This window comes from Cladophialophora yegresii, assembly GCF_000585515.1.
Source record: "Cladophialophora yegresii CBS 114405 chromosome Unknown aczIN-supercont1.3, whole genome shotgun sequence".
NCBI lineage: Eukaryota > Fungi > Ascomycota > Eurotiomycetes > Chaetothyriales > Herpotrichiellaceae > Cladophialophora > Cladophialophora yegresii.
This window is the reverse complement of record NW_006913047.1, coordinates 771635-789191: the sequence shown is the minus strand read 5'-3', so window position 1 is coordinate 789191 and position 17557 is coordinate 771635. Positions and strand designations below refer to the sequence as shown.

Sequence of the window (17557 nt, the reverse complement as noted above, 5' to 3'; positions counted from 1 at the left end):
TAGACAGCCGAATCCCATACCCCTCACATTCACCTGTCTCTCGAAGTCTGCAACTTGTGAAGAAACCCTAAGAACGAGCACGCACATTCGCGCAGTGGTGCCGAAACAGCAGGCCTAGCAGGAAGGATCGCGCCTAGCATTCGACCGAGGAAGGTTGCCCGTCACCCATAAATGTACGCGGCGAGCTGAAGTGTTTCCACAATTCGCATTCAGCCCGCCGCGATCAACGCTGCAACGTTAACTCCAGCATCCACGCTCGGATCTTTAAGTGCAGCCCTGCTGCCGCCTGTGCGCAGCAATGGAGACATACAACGGGCTGGTCCGTACCCCGACGGACGCCATTATCCTCTTCGAAGCCTGTAGAATGGGAATTCTGCCTCGAGTCCAACGACGTTTATCCGAGAAGGAGCGACAGTCGATCAGATCGGGATCAGTATTTGTCTGGGATGAAAGAGAAGCCGGGATGCGGAGGTGGACCGATGGCAAGAGCTGGAGCGCGAGCCGCGTATCAGGCAGTTTCTTGACATACCGGGAGATGGAGGGGAAACGAGGTGGAAACTCCTATTCCAATAATGCAAACCGCGGCGCAAAGACCCCCGAAGGCGGGAACGAAGCTACTTCGCAGGACGGCGACGGGGAAGAGGGTCCTGACGGGTACCGGTACAAACCTGACGGGCTGATGAAGCAGTCTTTCAGCATCACGACTTCGACTGGCCAACATCTCCACCTGATCAGCTACTACTCGCGGTCTCATCCAACTGCCCAAGTTTTGCGACAACCTAGTACTGATCCCAGTCTGGCCAGCATCACACCGGCCAAAGGCATGTATCCAGAATCGACCATCAACGATCAATCATCCGTCCCTGCTGTCACCCGCTCCCCGATGCTCGGAGCGCCGGGCTATGTGGTGAGTCCTGGAGCGCCGGGGTATCACCGACCAGGCCCGGCCTCACCACCAGCGTACCTGCCACCGGGCTACATTCCTCACCCGGCAGCGTACATCTACCCCATCAGCCCGATGCACACACCACCCCCAGGGTACCACCTTCAGCCCTATCCCCTCCACCACCCCGGCTTACCTCCGCTGGCATACGGCGCGCCTCCTTATCATTCCCCACACGCTCTGCACATGAGCCATGCGCCTCCGTCATCTTATGACCAGCGGCCCTTGCGCAATTCCGAGTCCCGAGGTTCAGTGCCTCCGCCGCCACCGTCGAGCGCGGGGCAGGTAGCGCCCGCGTCGTACTCCATAACACAGCCGCCTATCGCATATCAGCCGAGTCCAGCGCCAGCACCACCCATGGCCCCAGCGGCGCCCGAACAGCCAGTCGAGAATGCTGGTTCGGGACTACAGATCGACCCCAGACTGACAGCGACGGCGACCGCGAATGGAAACGGGAATGACACTCGAGCGAACGGCGTGCCTAGCAGTAAAGCAGAAGAAACCACGTCGACGGCTCAGCCCTCTGACACGACTGCAGTAGGCGTAAGCGCCAGCCAAGCCCCCACCATCAACGCGCTCGTGCACAACATCACCACAAATATTCCTCCCGCCGAAAAAGCATCAGCGTCAGAGGCAGAAGCGGACCGACAAGGGAGCACGAGTCCTGGGGGCACAAAGAATGGCGCGCCCCCACAAGATATCCCGAGTGAGAAGTTGGGGTTCCGGGAAGACAAGAGGGCACTAAGCAAGCTGGATCGTGTGTTCGCTAAGGTGTAGCCCATATGCCATGCCATGCTTTGAGAAGAGTGGTTGTTATCTGCATTGCGGGCAGTTCAAGTTCATGAAAAAAGTCAAGCGTTTCATCGCATCAAATTCGGCGCCAACGGTCTGGTCTGGTCTGTAGGTTGTTTCAGAGGGGTCATATGCATAGTTATGTGCATGAGTTACGATCTCTTATGAAGAGCGATATTTCTTCGTCTCTGTGCTAGCGATGAGTCGCGCATTGAGGGTTGGAGGGCATGCGGTAATCATTAGACTCTGGCAAGATGAACTGTGTCTCCAGCGCAGCATGGCACTGTATGTCTGCGATCAATTGGTACGGCTACGTCCACAAGTAGTGTAGGAGAGAAGAATGAGTTAGTGTACGAGGTAGCATACTCTATCAATCAACATATGTAGGAGCAATGTTGAAGCACAGTACTGTAGCGATACTTTACGATGTTCTGATTGCGGCTCAGCTCAGATTTTTGGTTTCGTCAAGACCCATCCATCACTGTGCACTTGGTGACATAGCCGTTGGCGTCTTCGAGATGGACTGGAAGTGCCCACTACCTCCACGACATTGGGCCATACTACTACTACAGTACACAGTATTGCTTCTTCGCGGCCTTCCGCACCATGATTCCTGGATGCAGGATTCCGAATACAACATGTTACTGCATCAAAACAGCACAACTCGACAGGACGAGGGGCTCGCAAGCAGCGGGTGCAAGATACGCAGTGCAGTGCAGTGCTACAGGACTGAAGCCTGAGCTATTTCTCCGTTCGGACAATGATCTGACACCAACCGTGGAATGAGTAACACTTTCCACATGCAGTAACTGGGGGCCCCATTGGCGAGGTTGCTTGCTTCATGCAGCTTAGTCCGTGTGAGAGACCTGCGCAGACCGCTTTTGCACCTACTGCATTGGGTAACTTAACTTCGTGATCACACGGGGCAGAGGTGACGTGACGATGTCTCGGGTAACTTCGTGATCGCACGAGTCAGAGGTGATGTGACGATGCCTCTCCCCCCGGCGTGGCTCCTGGGCATGCACACCGGGATATATACCCAAAGCCGGACCGTGGCGGACAAGAGCTGTGCAAATGTCCTCTTCGACTCCCACGGGACCGAGAGCCTGGTAAGCTTTGCGTGTGGGCAGTCCAGCACCAACCTCTGGGTCGGCAATTCTTTGGATACACAGAGAGAGCGAGTGAGCTCCTGACGGACGAACAGCGTGGCCGCGGCCATGGCACTGTGCCTGTGCCTCTGCGCGTACTGCGCATCATCTCGTGCCGCAGCCTCATCTCGACCGCGAGGCGAAGGATATAAAGACGACCATGGACGTGAGAGTGGGGGATCCATGCTGCATATCACCACCATCAGGAGCACGAACAGGGCAGCCACTCAGGAAACCACACTTACTCGGCAGTGGAGGCGTCTTCCTCCCCCCCAGTTGGAAGACTATCGCCGGTTCTTGACCGCTCAACTTGAAGCACACAGTGTCCGTCAAAGACGAGTTGCGCTCCTCGGCCGTCGCCGTCGCCGTCGCCTTTGCCGCATTCGTTCTTGCCATCGGTATCAGCGTGCAGGGGAACGAAGCAGTGTGTTGACCTTGACCCTCTCTGACTCGGATGGATACTGACCCAACCTAACCTAGCCGTCTCAGCCAATACGGCTGTCCGGCCTCTGGCTGCAAGCCGGCACGTAGTCCCGCGTCGAGGATGGACTCCCACGGACGCTCAACCTCATCGTCGCCCACGGCGCCTTGGCGTTTCCCAGGCCCGTCCCTGCCGCTCGCCTCTCCACGCAGCTGATGCGCACGACGAGCAACCAGATCTCCCTGCGCGTCCGACGTATCTTCACGGCCGTCACCCCCGGAGCCTGACTGCAACGGGTCTCCAGTGTGTGACATGTACATCCACGTGGGCAGATGGACGAGGATTACCGGGGATTCCATCGTGAATCTGAGTAAGAGTCCTGCCACCTGCGTGGTGTGTGACCTGATCAAGGTTTTAGAGTATGTATGGGGGTATTAGGCCCGCTGGCCATTGCCTTCCCCTGGCGGCAACCGAAGCGACGATTTTCCAGCAGACGACTGCCACAGCAACACCACGGGCCAAGGAGAGGAGCTCGAGCCTTGGACGGTGGAAGCGAATTTTAGCCGCCTAGGAAAAACGTTTCCCAGGTCATTGAAAGAGATCGAGTCGGCGACGCCCACGTTTTTATGGTCTGCTTACTGTGGTCGGTACGGTACCTTGGCCGATATAGTTCCGATTGTGCCATTCCTTTGATGAGTCCAATTCGAACAATCTTTGTCTACTTCACCCGTCAGGAAGCATGAGACGGGGAGAAGTGATCATCTGTTTCTCCACCCTCCTGCGGTGTCTGTAGGGCATGGTCTTTGATCTGTTCATCTCTCGAGCTCATCATGCGTTCATTCCCACCGTGATGCTTCTGGAATTCTGTAGTCGCAGGCACGGTCGGCTATTTGCTCCATCTCAGCTGATGGTCGATATATGTCGAGAATTGCGGCCACAAGCGTGAAGATTGGTTTTCGTCTCCAACATTTATTCAAGGCGTAAACATGTACTCAGTGTTCGCAGGGGATGGGCCGCATGCCCGCGCTGAGGCTGGAAAAGAAGACCATCATTCTTGGCTTAGGCACCATGCGTTCGTAGCTGGTGTACTCTTGCATAGGCAGCCATCTCGCTGATACTGTAGCATAGAGAAAAGGGGCACGGGAGAATAGTTTCGCCGCGCCGCGCCTAGTCGCGTCGCTTTGCTCTGGTCGCGCCAACTTTTTTGGTATCGCAGGTGAACATCCTCGCCGTGTATGCTGCTATTTACCCGTGTGCGTGATGCTATGGCGTACTCTGAAGTCGCCGCTGCGTTTCACGGGCGATATACTCCCTCACCCTCCGCACCTAAGGTTGTCCTTTCCCCAGACTCGAATCCCCGTCCCCTCGTTGGGCGTGCGAGGCCTTCATGACCAGAAGGCAACGGACACAACAGCACCGCCGCCAACCGTCCCTCATGAGAGACTCATAGCAGGAACCCATGAAGTTCAGCTCGACAAACCTATCAGAGTAACGGGCCTTGTCCGCAGCATCCGGAAACAAAAGAAGGTCGCTTTTGCTCGGATAGGCGATGGCTCGACTCTGGCGAACATCCAAGCCGTGTTTCCAGATCCACAGCTAGCAAAGGAGTATGTGAGATGCGATTCAAAGAGCATGGGAGACATCTGACGTGCGGGTTCAGCATAACCAATGGGGCATATGTCGCGCTTATTGGAAAATGGATCCCATCTCAAGGAGCCGGGCAGAGTCACGAACTGAGGGTGGAAGATATCGAGACAATAGGCGAAGGCAATACCTCTGTATGTCTATAACGTTGTAATTCTGCCATCTGGTTCTTACTGCAACGGTAGGACAATCCCATCCAGAAACAGTCCATGTCGACGGATTTCCTGCGAACCGTGCCCCATCTACGCATGCGCACGGCGTTTCATTCGCTGGTCAACCGGACTCGAAGCCATCTGATCTCTTCCATCAGCTCCTTTTTCTCCCACCACGCCGAAAACCCAGTTTATCAAGTGCTGCCGCCTCTCATCACCTCCTCGGACTGCGAAGGCGCCGGCGAAGCTTTCACCATCTCCCCACAGAGTCATGGCCAAACGCCTGGGACAAGCGAGGCAGCGTCCAAGGAGCAGCAGAAGATGTACTTCCGGGAGCCGAAATATTTGACCGTCTCGTCACAGTTACATCTCGAGGCGCACGCCGCCGAGCAGGGAGCCGTTTTCGCATTCTCGCCGACATTCCGTGCCGAAGAGAGCGACACACCTCGACACCTTTCAGAGTTTTACATGCTCGAGGCCGAGTATCGGCACGTATCATTCGAGGAGCTGATTGCGCGGGTGGAAAACCTCGTGAAACATCTGGTGCGTTCTCTCCAGTCGCACCAGACGGGCCAGGAGCTCCTGGAATACTACGCCGATCAGAAGCATCGATCCACCGACGCAGAATTTGTCGATCTAGCCGTCCGATGGGAGAGGTTACTGGGTAATTGGCACGTCCTGGACTATACATCAGCGATGAGCGCACTCGAGAAAGCGTATGAGTCGAGCAACGGAGAGCTGTTCGTCCATCGACCTCGGTGGGGACAGGGATTACAATTGGAGCATGAACGATGGGTAGTGGTCAACCTTGCAGACGGCCAGCCAGTGTTTGTGACGCATTACCCCAAGGCTGTCAAGCCATTTTATATGCTTCCCTCCTCGGCGATAGCAGCTGCAGAATACACAGACGGGGACGCTCATCGAGCAACGGTCGCGTGCTTCGACCTACTCCTTCCATTCGGATACTGCGAGACCGTCGGTGGGAGCCTGAGAGAGCATCGGCTAGAGCAGCTTATCGGTTCTATGCGTGAGAAGGGGCTCCTGAAGCACGTGGAAACGACACCAGGCAGCAATGGTAACGGGAATGGTAACGGCAACGGCAATGGCAATGGCTATCCATTTCTTCGGCCCGGAGAAAGCCTGGGCAACTTGAAGTGGTATGCCGACCTCCGACGGTTTGGAAGCAGCCCGCATGGAGGCTACGGGCTGGGATTCGACCGCCTAGTCGCCTACTTGACGGGCGTGAGTAACTTGCGCGAGGTGGTCCCCTTTCCTAGGACATGGGGGAGGGCGGACTGCTGAATTCGAGTCACATGCGTCAACGCAGCCTTGGTGACTTTAGTAAAGGAACACACTGTACTGGAGAACGCAACAATCACCGTTCCTAGCCAGGCACAACGTCTGGGGAGTTGTGGAGGAGGTTCATGTGCTTGTCTTCAATGCACATCCACATGTACATCCTACATTCTATAACCTATCCCTTATGCCTGCTTGCTCGCATCCTGACTCTGACGTCTCTCGACACCCACCTCCTCCGCATGACTCATCGCCACGACCTTCTCATCGTCCTCACCGCCGAACTTGCCTTTCAGCACGTCGTTCTCCACGTCCTCGCGCAAATGGCAGACGTATTTGCGGAAGTTGCGCACCGACACGCGATTCAGGAACATTTCGTCGAGTTCTTCGAGGGAGCGGCCTTTCATTTCTAGAGACAGAGATTAGTATACCGCTCGAGTGACGTGGTCTCCTCGGAACGTCGTCCTTAATACTCGAGGCACGGAATACTATGCCCTCCTCAACAATAATAACCAGAGACCGGACCGTGCCGTGCGCGACTTACCTGGCATGAAAAAGTAAAAGAAGACGACGCAGGCGAAGTTGCTGCCCGCCCAGATGTAGCCGTATTGGGCGCCCTAAAAGGGGACAAGGCTGTCAGTACAGGAACCGTCACACCGCCAGGGGAGTGAACTTAAAAACTCCTTCATTCCACTTACCAAGCCTAACTCCGCGGGATTGATGAAATAAGGCGAGCAGAAGCTCACCAGCCACGCCAGGAGGTACCCTATCGCCGTGGCGCTGCCGACGGTCCAGGCTCTCAGGCGCGTACTGACCACCTCGGTGGCCACGGGGTACGAAGCACCGCCCACGCAGCCGTTGTAGAAGAACTTGAACAGCGCGATGAAGGCCGTGAGCGTATTCGCCTGCACGCGTGGCGAAACGCCCGCGCTCGCGGTGACAGCCGGCAAAAGCTGGCACAGGCCGCAGGCCGTGGCGCCGATGATGAGGATGGCCCGACGGCCCACGAGATGACGCATGGCGAACATGCCGACGTTGACGCCGATGAAGCCGACGCAGCTGGTCATGATGGTGTACTCGAAGGGCTTGGTCACGCCGCCTTGTTGCAGGAAGTACGTCTGGTAGGCGATCAGGAACCAGATGCCCGACGCGGACTGGCAGGCGATCATGCAGTAGCAGAGGACCGTGCGGCGGAGGTCGGTGCCTTTCTGACAGTCAGTGGGAGGTGGCCGCAAAAAGGGGGAGCCAAGTAAAAACATGCCTCTAAACATGTCGATCCAGCCGACGCTCTTGGCCGTCTTCTTCTCCTCTTCCATGCCGCGTACCATTTCGGCCCATTCGTATTCCAGCTCCTCGGGCGTCAGTGCGGAGCCGCGGAGTTGGATCAACGACCTCTTCGCCTCGGCGTCTCTGCCTTTGTGCAGCAAGAACCGCGGACTCTCGGGCACGAAGAACAGGCCGATGGCCAGGATGGCCGGCACAATGTACAGACAGCCCAGCGGGATCTGGTAGCACGACTTGTCCATCCGTGTCTTTGTAAAGTTGTTGACCGTGCCACCGAGGATGGAGCCGATGTTGACCCAGTAGGCGAACAGCGCGACAATCACGCCGCGGAGGTGCGCCGGCGCGGCTTCGGACGTGTAGACGTTGGAAAACGTCACGAGAAACCCGTTGGCGATGCCCAGGAGGAGGCGGCCGAAGTAGATGGCGCCCTTGGCCGTCGTGGCGATCTGGAGGGCAACGGCGACGGCGTTCAACACGCAAGCCAGCCAAATGGCGTGCTTGCGGCCAAAGAACGCGCCAAAGGAGCCTGCTAACAGAGAGGACAGAAATGAACCCAAGGTGAGGAGCGAGCTGATGAGTTGTTGGAACGTCGGGTCGATGCTGTACCCGATTGGGCTCTCAGGGTCCTCGTATCCGAACACTTTTAAGAATCCCGGCATTGCTTGGAGGCCTACTTAAAATGTAAGAGTCTCGACCCAAGTGGAATTCGAGACTGCAACGCACCTCCAACAGCGGCTGTGTCGAAGCCATACTGCGTGTTCGCGATTGAGACGATGCAGCAAATGAAGAGGCATTTCCTGTTAGCCCAGAGGCTGGAGTCCTTAGATCCGAACATCGTGCGTGTCGCGACTCGAGTGTGGATGCACACTATCAATGTAGGGAGAAAGAAAACGGAAGTACACAGGCTCGATGGTGCAAAATACCAGAGTCCAATACCTTCTTATGTTTGCAGAGCCACAGAGGGATCTGCAGTCGTGATAAGATGGGTGAATCCCACAATTGCGTGGCATTCGGCGATTCTCCTTTCCCTGCGAGAGGTCGATCTGCGTATAGGGAAAGTCCCACACCACGAAGATGGAATATGGGGCCCCGGCATATATCTGGAGATGTCCTTTCGACTCGGTTATCATTGCGAATCAACAAATGGTCGGACTCTGCAGATTGGTCGCAGTCCAGCAATGGCTTGGCTTTCCGGGCGGGTGGGTTTGAGACCGGTATCACGCCGACATCTTTCATATATCCGCTCGAAGGCCGGCGGCCGCATTAGTTGCCCCATCCGCCAAGGAGGAGACGGCTCGAAACACAGAGTTAGAGGTCCCGTTCTCTGGCATCGTGCATACTGTCGTGGCGAAGGACGCGGAGAACATCGAGCAGTCAAAGCGATATTACCTCGACAGAGGCAATGCCTGTCGCTTGTCCTTCTGCAAGCGAGAGCTCGGCCTTCTCTGGGGCGCTCACAAGGGAGCATGGCCAAAGTGCGGGGTGACCGCGTGAGGTAGTAACGGCGCAGGGAGGACAACGCATGGATGGGAGGTTGGCGGTAAAGGAGTCCAAGAGATCCAAGAAGCGGAATGACATGGGATGTGGTCTTGGCGCCAAGTTCGGTGTTTCATGAATCACCGCAGAGCTCCGAGTCAACGGACAGCGTTTGTATTCCTGTCTGCAGCATTTTGACTGTTGTCGTACGAGCACAGGAGGGTCGACCTCAAACGCGAACGATTGTAATTAAACAGCAGGGAGTTGTGGTCTCCCTTTATGGTCACGTGGGGCGGCGCCAAGCCTGACGCACGTGATGCCACCATTTCTCCTGTTCACGCGAGGCACGTCTAAATGTGGCTCTCTCACCTCTTACTCCTGGTGCTCCCTCTCTCAATAACCTTCCGAGGTCGAATATGCCAGATCGACTGGTCTCTACTGCGAATGCTGGAATGGAGAGTCGAGATCCTGCTGCTCCATCGCCATTGTTGTTTGTCCCGTCATATTACAATGGCGTCGAGCTCATGGACTCTGCTCAGGAGCCCCCACTTCGCCCAAATTCTTAGGCGGGCAGGACATGTTGGCGTTAACACAAAGGTTTGGACAATGATGCGAGCCATCCTTCCCAGTGTCAAGCTATGCTCTAACTAGAAACACGAATTGATCTGCTGCGAGGCTGACATTCCGCCTATTTCGTGTTTACCATTCCAGTCGCGTGCAAGGTCCCACACGGACCACCGAGTCCGTCGTATCTGTACGATGTATTCAAATCTCCATCTGTCGTCGCTGTCACGGCGTCTCGAGTCTAAGGTATGAAAGCAACCGGCACAAGGGCCCAGACAATACGATGTGGAAGGGTTTGACTACTGCTGCTGTAGCGTTGCAGCTGGTGACACCGGTTTTTGGATATGGCACGACAATCTCGATTGGTGTCAGCTATTGTCCTGCCGTCTACCCGAGTTCAAGTACAAGTAGCAGTGCCACTACCAGCGCGTCCACAACACCTAGGTACGACCTGTTTTGGCGCTACGCAGCGACGAAACTGACACACATACAGCATTACCCCAGGATCGCCAGTTCTTCTTGCCTTTACATTGAACGGCAACACTGATTACCTAAGAGCCGATGGAACAATCACCAGCGACTCTTCGCAAGCCGCAGACTTTTCTGTCAACGCCTTTGGGCAGCTAATGGCTGGGAATGGTTATGTGTCCACCTCCGGAGACGTCGCGTTCCAGCCGTTCGCAGTTTCATCTGACACACCAGGAATGAAAAGAGCTTCGCGGATCTTTACCCAATTCCTTATCGACCTCGACAGGACTCTGGCGTGGATAAATGATGCATTTCTTGGTGGGCGTGTGATCTTCTGCGTTTCTGGCTCGACAATGGTGGCAGCATTCGACGGAGCGGCACCAGCAGGTTGCACGGTCATTCAGTTAGGCGTTATTCCTGTGGTAGATGTCAACCCATCTGCCACCTCTTCGACGACAAGCTTGCCACAATCCACATCAGGCAATATGCCTACTATCTCATCAAGTATATCGCCGCCGGACAATTCTGGATTCCCAACCACCACAGGTTCACCACCGGAGACAATCATCTCTGTTTCGACTACTCCCTCGACCCCAGAGCCATCCAATTCTGCTTCAGGGTCATCGACACGACCGAGTTCTCCATCCAGTACGACAAGCTCTTCACCTTATGCCGGACCTTCCTCGAGCTCTGAAGCACCCTTGCCATCTTCAAGTGGTACGGCATATCCTGCGCCAACAACGACCGGTACTCCAAATTGCTACGATCGCTCCCCATTCGATGGCACCGTCAATAACAATTACCTGATCCTGTGCGATACGGATCTCGAAGGCTATGATCTGGATGCTGTCCCCGCTTCGGATATTGCGGAATGCGTCGATGCGTGCAGGTCTTACGTCCCTACTTCGCAAGGCCAGTGTGTTGCTGTAGAATTTGACATTGTAAGTCTAGCTGGCTTGTATCGGCCCATGTCTAACGGTTCTTTCAGCTTGAGAGCGGGAATCCATGCCATCTCAAATATTCTATCCCCGCAGTAAACAGGGGAGCGAATTCTTTCTCACAGGCCGCAATCGTTGTCAACGAGCCGTATGCCCCTGAAATCGTCTTCTCTGGTATCGAGAGTAGCACCACACCAAGTTCGAGTGCAGAAGCATCATCCACCACAGTTGGACCCCCACCTCCGGCGTCTACAATGTCCACAGCTGCGAATGGCGCAATCTCCCCTTCCACCTCGACCGTACAGGGATCCAGCAACCCGACCACTAGCATGAATATTTCCCCAAGTTCAACGAGCACTCACCAGAGTACCCCATCCAGCAGTGGCGGAGGCTTGCAAAGCAGTCAGCCTGCTGTGGTGTCGTCAACAGCGGGATCCCCCGGTTCTGGTGGTGCTGCAACCTCGTCCCCGAGTGGAGTTTCGAGCGCCCAACAGCCACCGAGCACGATGTCGACCTCAAGGAATTCGGCCACTTCGTCTCCCAGTTCCAGTGCTGTGAGCTCTTCGCCTGCTGGAAATCCGGCTAGCTCTTCTCGCACTACCAATCTAGCCACCTCTTCTCCTGCTGCAAGCCCGTCTTCGTCGTCTGCCACCCCAACCGGTAGCAATCCTACATCGACATCGCGGCCGGTCTCTACAAGCTCAGCTACGTCCAGTCAGGCGACCTCAAGGTCGAGTACGACGCTTGTTAGCACACTGACAACCACATCATCACGCACCACTGCTAGCCTTGCGTCGACAGCTGTAGTGTCTTATTGTTCTGCCACACCGACCACGACTGACCTTTGTCCCACCTATAATCATCAGGGTTTGAACGCCAACAGCGATGGCTACTGCTATGAAGTTGAATGTGCTACTGCACTACAGGGTACTGTCCTGGTTGGAAATTCAACCATCGAAACATCATTGAAAAATTGTATTGGCGAATGTACCAACTACAACGTTGCACTGCCCTTTGGATGTGTCGGTGTCAGTTACCTTGGGACATCGGCTGGGACAGGCGCCAATTGCCTTCTCATGTCTGCCATCACGAGCACCGTTGCCAATGCGAATGTGAACAGTGGGCGCCTGCTCTACGCTGGCTATCCCTTGATCAGTGACCCGACCTACCCACTACCGAGCACCACTACGAGCCAGAATGCTCTGACCCCGACGATCTCATCATCCATTGTGCCTGCGTCATCTGTGGCAAATTCGGCGACCACCACAACCTCATATGTTCCCACTACTTGTCCAGCCGCTCCAACAGATGCATCGACAATCTGTCCAGGCAATTCCCCTCTATGCTACCAGTACGATTACCTGGGTAACTCAGCCAACTACGAGATTGAATGCTCTACCCAATTTACAGGGTCGACGTCGCAAGCTCTGCTGATATTTGATCTGAATGACTGCGTCAATCAATGTCAGTATGCGAATGTTCTCCGAGCCAACAGTTGCCTGGGCGTGACTTTCATGGTAACCCCAGTTGGTCAAGGGACGACCAACAACTGCTACCTATATTCTTCCATTACCTGTGGCACACGCGGCAACGCTACATTCAATAGCGCCCGGTTGCTCTACGCTGGCTACCCTCTGATCACCGATTATACTGACCCGAGCTTCTTGTGTGGCAGCTCCGCAACTTCATCATCAACGACGGTCTCAACTTCAGCAGTCCAAGCAACGTCCAACCCGGTCACAACACAGTCATCGACAACCACCACTCGGGCTCAAGCCGCTGCGACCACTTCAGCGAGCCCGGTCAACGATCTTTCGCAGATGGCGTCAGCTAACTTCCCGCTGGCTTACCCTCAAGATCCAGTCTGCGACAACAATCTTCGTTCGAAGTATTATGGTAAGTTTCACTTCAGTCTAAGGGGGCCGTAGAAGCTAACCAATGCTCCAGGTGGCCAATTACAGGTGAATCCGGCACAGGGGCGTATTTATGATATCGAGTGCGCAGTAAGTTGACTGCCATCGTCAGTAATGCCGGAGATATACTGAAAAGCATGATTAGTCTGACTACACGAACCCCGGCAACAATCCCTTCGGCGCAACCACTCAAGCTACCTACAACAGCTGTGCCAACCAATGCGACGTTGCCGCCGCGCAAAGCTCCACCTGCGCCGCCTTTTCCTGGTCCGCCTCATCTGGCCTCTGCACTCTCTTTGGCCGTGTCAGCAACGGTCTTTCACTCACCACCAACATGACCCAGACCAACGGCGTGCACTCGGGCCGCTGGCTCACTCCTAACGGCAGCCCCACCACTTCACAGCCTTTGCAACTGTACCTCGCTCGACCAGTGCCCTTCCAAGTGGGTCCCATAACCTCAGGCTCAGCGCGCGACTATCCCGGTGGTACAAATACATACTTCAACTACTGGAGCGACACCAACCACGCCACGTTGCTGGACCTGTCGAGCGTCCTACCAGGCTACGCATGGCGCATCTTCGGTCAATCGACCACCACGCTGTGGGTGACGGCAAATTTCTGGTTCACAAACACAAATCTCGCAGTCACGGCGTCCACGCAGAACACCTGGTCCGCGCTGTCTCGCAACAGTGACTCGTCTCCTCTGTCCTTCCCGGCCGGCAATCTTCCGGGCTACACGTTGGCCCCGTTCTGGTCGTACGGCCACATCATCGGCGCCTCCCAACAGGGCATATACTACCAAATCGACCAGATCTCCGCGGGCCGCTACGGAATCAGCATCGAGTGGTTTTTCTCCCACTACGGCCAAGACAACAACGTCTTCCACGCGGTAATGACATACGACACCAACTCTCCCGGCGTATGGACAACCTACTTCTTCAGCGCGGGGGCTTCCTCTGGGGCTTTTGAAGACGAAGGCCTGAGACAGACAGTTGGTGGGCAAGGCGATCCGAGCAGTCAGAGCCAGTATTTCACCTACTGCGCGGGCGTCCAGGACTGTGTGTTGCCTGGATCCAAGATGGTGATGGACACCACCCAGCTTAACATGGGTGCGGTGATGAATTACACGGCCGGGCTGTTCAACCCCGCGACTTACCCAGTAGGCACGTGGACTTGGAACACGAAGCCGTCCGGTTGAGAGACGACGATGACGTGAAGAAAGGTTCGAGGATGCTGGGGCTGTTGTTTTTGCTGAACCTCGGCTTCACCTTGTCGGAGTGATTCCTTGCATTAGCATAGCGGAAGAACCTTTCAGCTGTGGTTAATAGATATCGTGCTTCCAAGTCCACCGAGGTTAGATAGATTAGGGTAAGCGGATACTTAGTTCCGACTTGGCCTCCTAACGGCCCTGTATTCGCTCTTGTCCAGGCTGGCACTGGCTGACACTAAGAAACTGATGTCTTGCACTCGACAGCCCAAGTTCGGCACCTCCAAGGCTCGGTAAGGTACAGAGTAAACTGCGAGGATTCAGGGCGGTGAATGTGGGGTTCGGCGTCGGTCAACAGGGAGCAAGGCCACCTACCGAGCTAGAGGAGGTGCTATCGTAGTCATCGATTGGTACACTTGTACTGTAAACGCTCCAACCGGCCAGAAACAACCTCGGCAGCCAACGTGCCGGCCGCGCCAGGGTACCGTAAGTGCGACCGTCGACGCGAGCAATAATTACATACACTGAATACATGCATGCTGAGTGCCCATCGTGGAACTCAATCTCCAAGACTGAGTAGCTTCAGACCAGAAATCTATCCACCTCACTGGACCCCTTGATTAAACCTCGTCTTCGGACATTGCGCCGGTATCCCAACACGAGGCGCCATCACATAGCACGATCAAATACAGCAAACCCCGTACCATCCGAAAGTCAACCGCATACAGTCCCTAACTAGACAGCACCGAAGCACGGGGCACGAATCACGCATAATCACATTAATAGCCACAGTACTCGATATCGAGCCCGGAACGAGCCAGTACAGCACAGCAGAGCACCATACCATACCATGCCGACCGACCACTTCGGCAGTCCGCTCCCCTTTGCGGAACCCGCGTGGTGCGTTTTATGTGTCGCCCTGCCCCGAGGAAGCAAATCACCGTCCCGCTACAAAACACACCCTGGACGTACTGGCCTGCTGACAAGACGAGTCCATGCACTGTAGGTACACGGGCCGTCCATCGCCATACTATAAGGCCTCGCATCGCCGTCTGCGCGAGGTGGTGAGGAGATGGGTCCAAGAGGTACGCATACCCTCACATACGCACGTCTCTTCCGCTGCAGCTCTCTTCTCTTCCCCAAGGAAACTGTAATTTATTTCGGCCGTGCCATTGCAGCTTTCTTTCCCTGGCCCCTCCCCTCTATTCCGGTTGCGACGACGCGAGGGTGAAAGGCTCCGTTCTGACTTTGTTCCGCGCAGAACGTTCGCAGCGAGGAATGGGAAGCCGCAGGCGAGGTTCCCAACGAGGTATACGCGAAATGCGCCGCCGATGGACTCCTCATGCCCATTGCCGCCGGAAGGGCGATCCCCAGGGAATGGGCGGGCAAGTATCCCATCATTGGGGACATCAAGCCGGAGGAATGGGATGGGTTTCACGATCTCGTGCTCTGGGATGAACTGTATAGAGGGGGAGCTGTCAGTTCGATTTTTGTCGGTTTGGTAAGTTGAGTCAGTCGATCTTCCTTTTCGTTTCGTTCGTTTCGTTCATGTCAAGTCACGTCTTCCGGCCCTCCTATGACCTTGTTGTGTTGTGCTGTGTTGTACTGTACGGCCACCTTGTCTGCGGTGGGCTCCTCAATCCTCCCCTGTGAAGAGGAGCGTTTAGGCCCATCACATCTGTGACAGTTTACCCATCGTTCAAGAGCATACTCGGGTGTCATTTTCTGTATTGACCAGTCTCCATCGTCTAGACAGTCGGCGCCCCGCCCATCCGCCAATTCGCCTCCCCAGCCCTGCAGGCCAAGGTCCTCCCGGAGATCCTGTCGGGCCAGAAACGCATCTCCCTCGCGATCACAGAACCCAGCGCGGGCTCCGACGTGCGCAATTTGACCACCACGGCCGAGAAAACCGCCGACGGGAAGCACTACATTGTCAACGGCGAGAAGAAGTGGATCACCAACGGCATGTTCAGCGACTACTTCAGCACGGCTGTGCGGACAGGACCACCGGACTCCGGGGCCGCGGGTCTGAGCTTCCTCCTCATCGACCGCCATTTACCGGGGATCCAGTGCCGCAGGATCGAGATTGGGGCCGGCAAACTGAGCTCCACCACGTACATTACGTTCGAGGACGTCAAAGTGCCGGCCGACATGCTGATCGGCGAAGAGGGCGGCGGGTTCAAGTTCATCATGTCCAATTTCAACCACGAGAGGCTGTGGATTGCGTTCCAGGCCCTGCGCGGAGCGCGCATCTGTCTGGAAGATGCGTTCGCGTGGGCGCAGAAGAGGGATGTCTTTGGTGGAAAGCTGATCGAGCAGCCTGTTGTGCGGCATAAGTTGGGGTTGTGCGGGAAGAAGGTCGAGGCCCTGCAGGCGTGGGTTGAACAAATTGTATATGAGCTGGATCATCTTGGTGAGAAGGAGGGGAATAGGCTGCTGGGCGGGACGACGGCTTTGCTTAAAGTCGAGGCGGGCATGGTGGTGAAATATGTGGCGGATGAGTGTGTGAAGATCATGGGCGGGTGAGTACCAGCAAGTTCCTTGTCTTTGTGCCGTCATCCCAGCGAGCGGAGTGAGCTCGCGAGATTGGTAGCGGTACTGACGGCAAACAGGCTCGGCCTTACGAAGAGTGGTCAGGGTGCAAGAATAGAGGCCATCTCGCGCAGTGTGATTGCGCTGATCGTCCCCGGCGGATCGGAAGATGTCATGATTGACCTGGGTGTGCGAGAGGCTCTGAAGCTGAGCAAGCTTCGGTCTGGGGCGCGCGAGTCGCGACTCTGAGGGAGGGAGAGCGCGGTTCAGAACAGCTGTTACGCGGAGACGTCGCCCAATCTCGTATCAGACTACCAACGTCATTCGGTGGGGGCTGGCGTAGAGTGCTGTTTTTCTCAAGTGGAAGAAGCAAGAAGTAACTTGTTTGACATCTGCGACGGACCGGGCCAAGCGGTCACCATGTTGGAGCTTGGTAGAGCTCCTTAGGATGATCGGAAGAGCCTCAGCGAACGGAGTTGCCAGTTGATAGCCGCGAAAAGTTCTTTGACCTCTTCTTGCAAGTCTTGCCTGCTTCACATTAGCAATTGTGGACTCCATCACCAGGGCGTCTGGATCTTCTGCTTGAGAAAACTTACAGCCCTTATATGGCAGCAGCTTCTTGATGCTTCGGACGTCGCTTATTATCCGGGATCTGCCGTGACCTTCACAGGTAGAATCAAGCACCCAAAACTTGCGAGGATTTTCTCTGCGAGATGTAGAGGGGATCAGAGTCCTCATGCCGTTTTCATCACATGTGCGGCAAAAATTTCGTATCACCC

The 17557-nt window shown here is 55.6% G+C and overlaps 5 protein-coding genes across 5 annotated transcripts; 4 read left to right on the top strand and 1 right to left on the bottom strand.

Annotated features, from left to right (window-relative positions):
* Positions 1 to 298: 298 nt before the first annotated feature.
* Positions 299 to 1720, top strand: A1O7_03993 (uncharacterized protein; the record flags this gene model as incomplete). The annotated part of the gene is made up of 1 exon (XM_007758009.1): positions 299 to 1720. One exon carries the CDS (start codon positions 299 to 301, stop codon positions 1718 to 1720), a length of 1422 nt encoding a protein of 473 aa, XP_007756199.1.
* Positions 1721 to 4564: 2844 nt separating this feature from the next.
* Positions 4565 to 6402, top strand: A1O7_03992 (uncharacterized protein; the record flags this gene model as incomplete). Its single annotated transcript, XM_007758008.1, has 3 exons — positions 4565 to 4911; positions 4965 to 5082; positions 5134 to 6402. 3 exons carry the CDS (start codon positions 4565 to 4567, stop codon positions 6400 to 6402), a joined length of 1734 nt encoding a protein of 577 aa, XP_007756198.1.
* A 179-nt stretch (positions 6403 to 6581) lies between these two features.
* On the bottom strand, positions 6582 to 8515 carry A1O7_03991 (uncharacterized protein; the record flags this gene model as incomplete). The annotated part of the gene is made up of 4 exons (XM_007758007.1): positions 6582 to 6805; positions 6941 to 7013; positions 7095 to 8353; positions 8404 to 8515. 4 exons carry the CDS (start codon positions 8513 to 8515, stop codon positions 6582 to 6584), a joined length of 1668 nt encoding a protein of 555 aa, XP_007756197.1.
* A 3687-nt stretch (positions 8516 to 12202) lies between these two features.
* Positions 12203 to 14237, top strand: A1O7_03990 (uncharacterized protein; the record flags this gene model as incomplete). Its single annotated transcript, XM_007758006.1, has 3 exons — positions 12203 to 13022; positions 13074 to 13129; positions 13185 to 14237. The coding sequence occupies 3 exons, from the start codon at positions 12203 to 12205 to the stop codon at positions 14235 to 14237; spliced, it is 1929 nt and encodes a 642-aa protein (XP_007756196.1).
* Positions 14238 to 15588: 1351 nt separating this feature from the next.
* Positions 15589 to 17027, top strand: A1O7_03989 (uncharacterized protein; the record flags this gene model as incomplete). The annotated part of the gene is made up of 3 exons (XM_007758005.1): positions 15589 to 15747; positions 15999 to 16768; positions 16859 to 17027. 3 exons carry the CDS (start codon positions 15589 to 15591, stop codon positions 17025 to 17027), a joined length of 1098 nt encoding a protein of 365 aa, XP_007756195.1.
* Between the last annotated feature and the right edge of the window lie 530 nt (positions 17028 to 17557).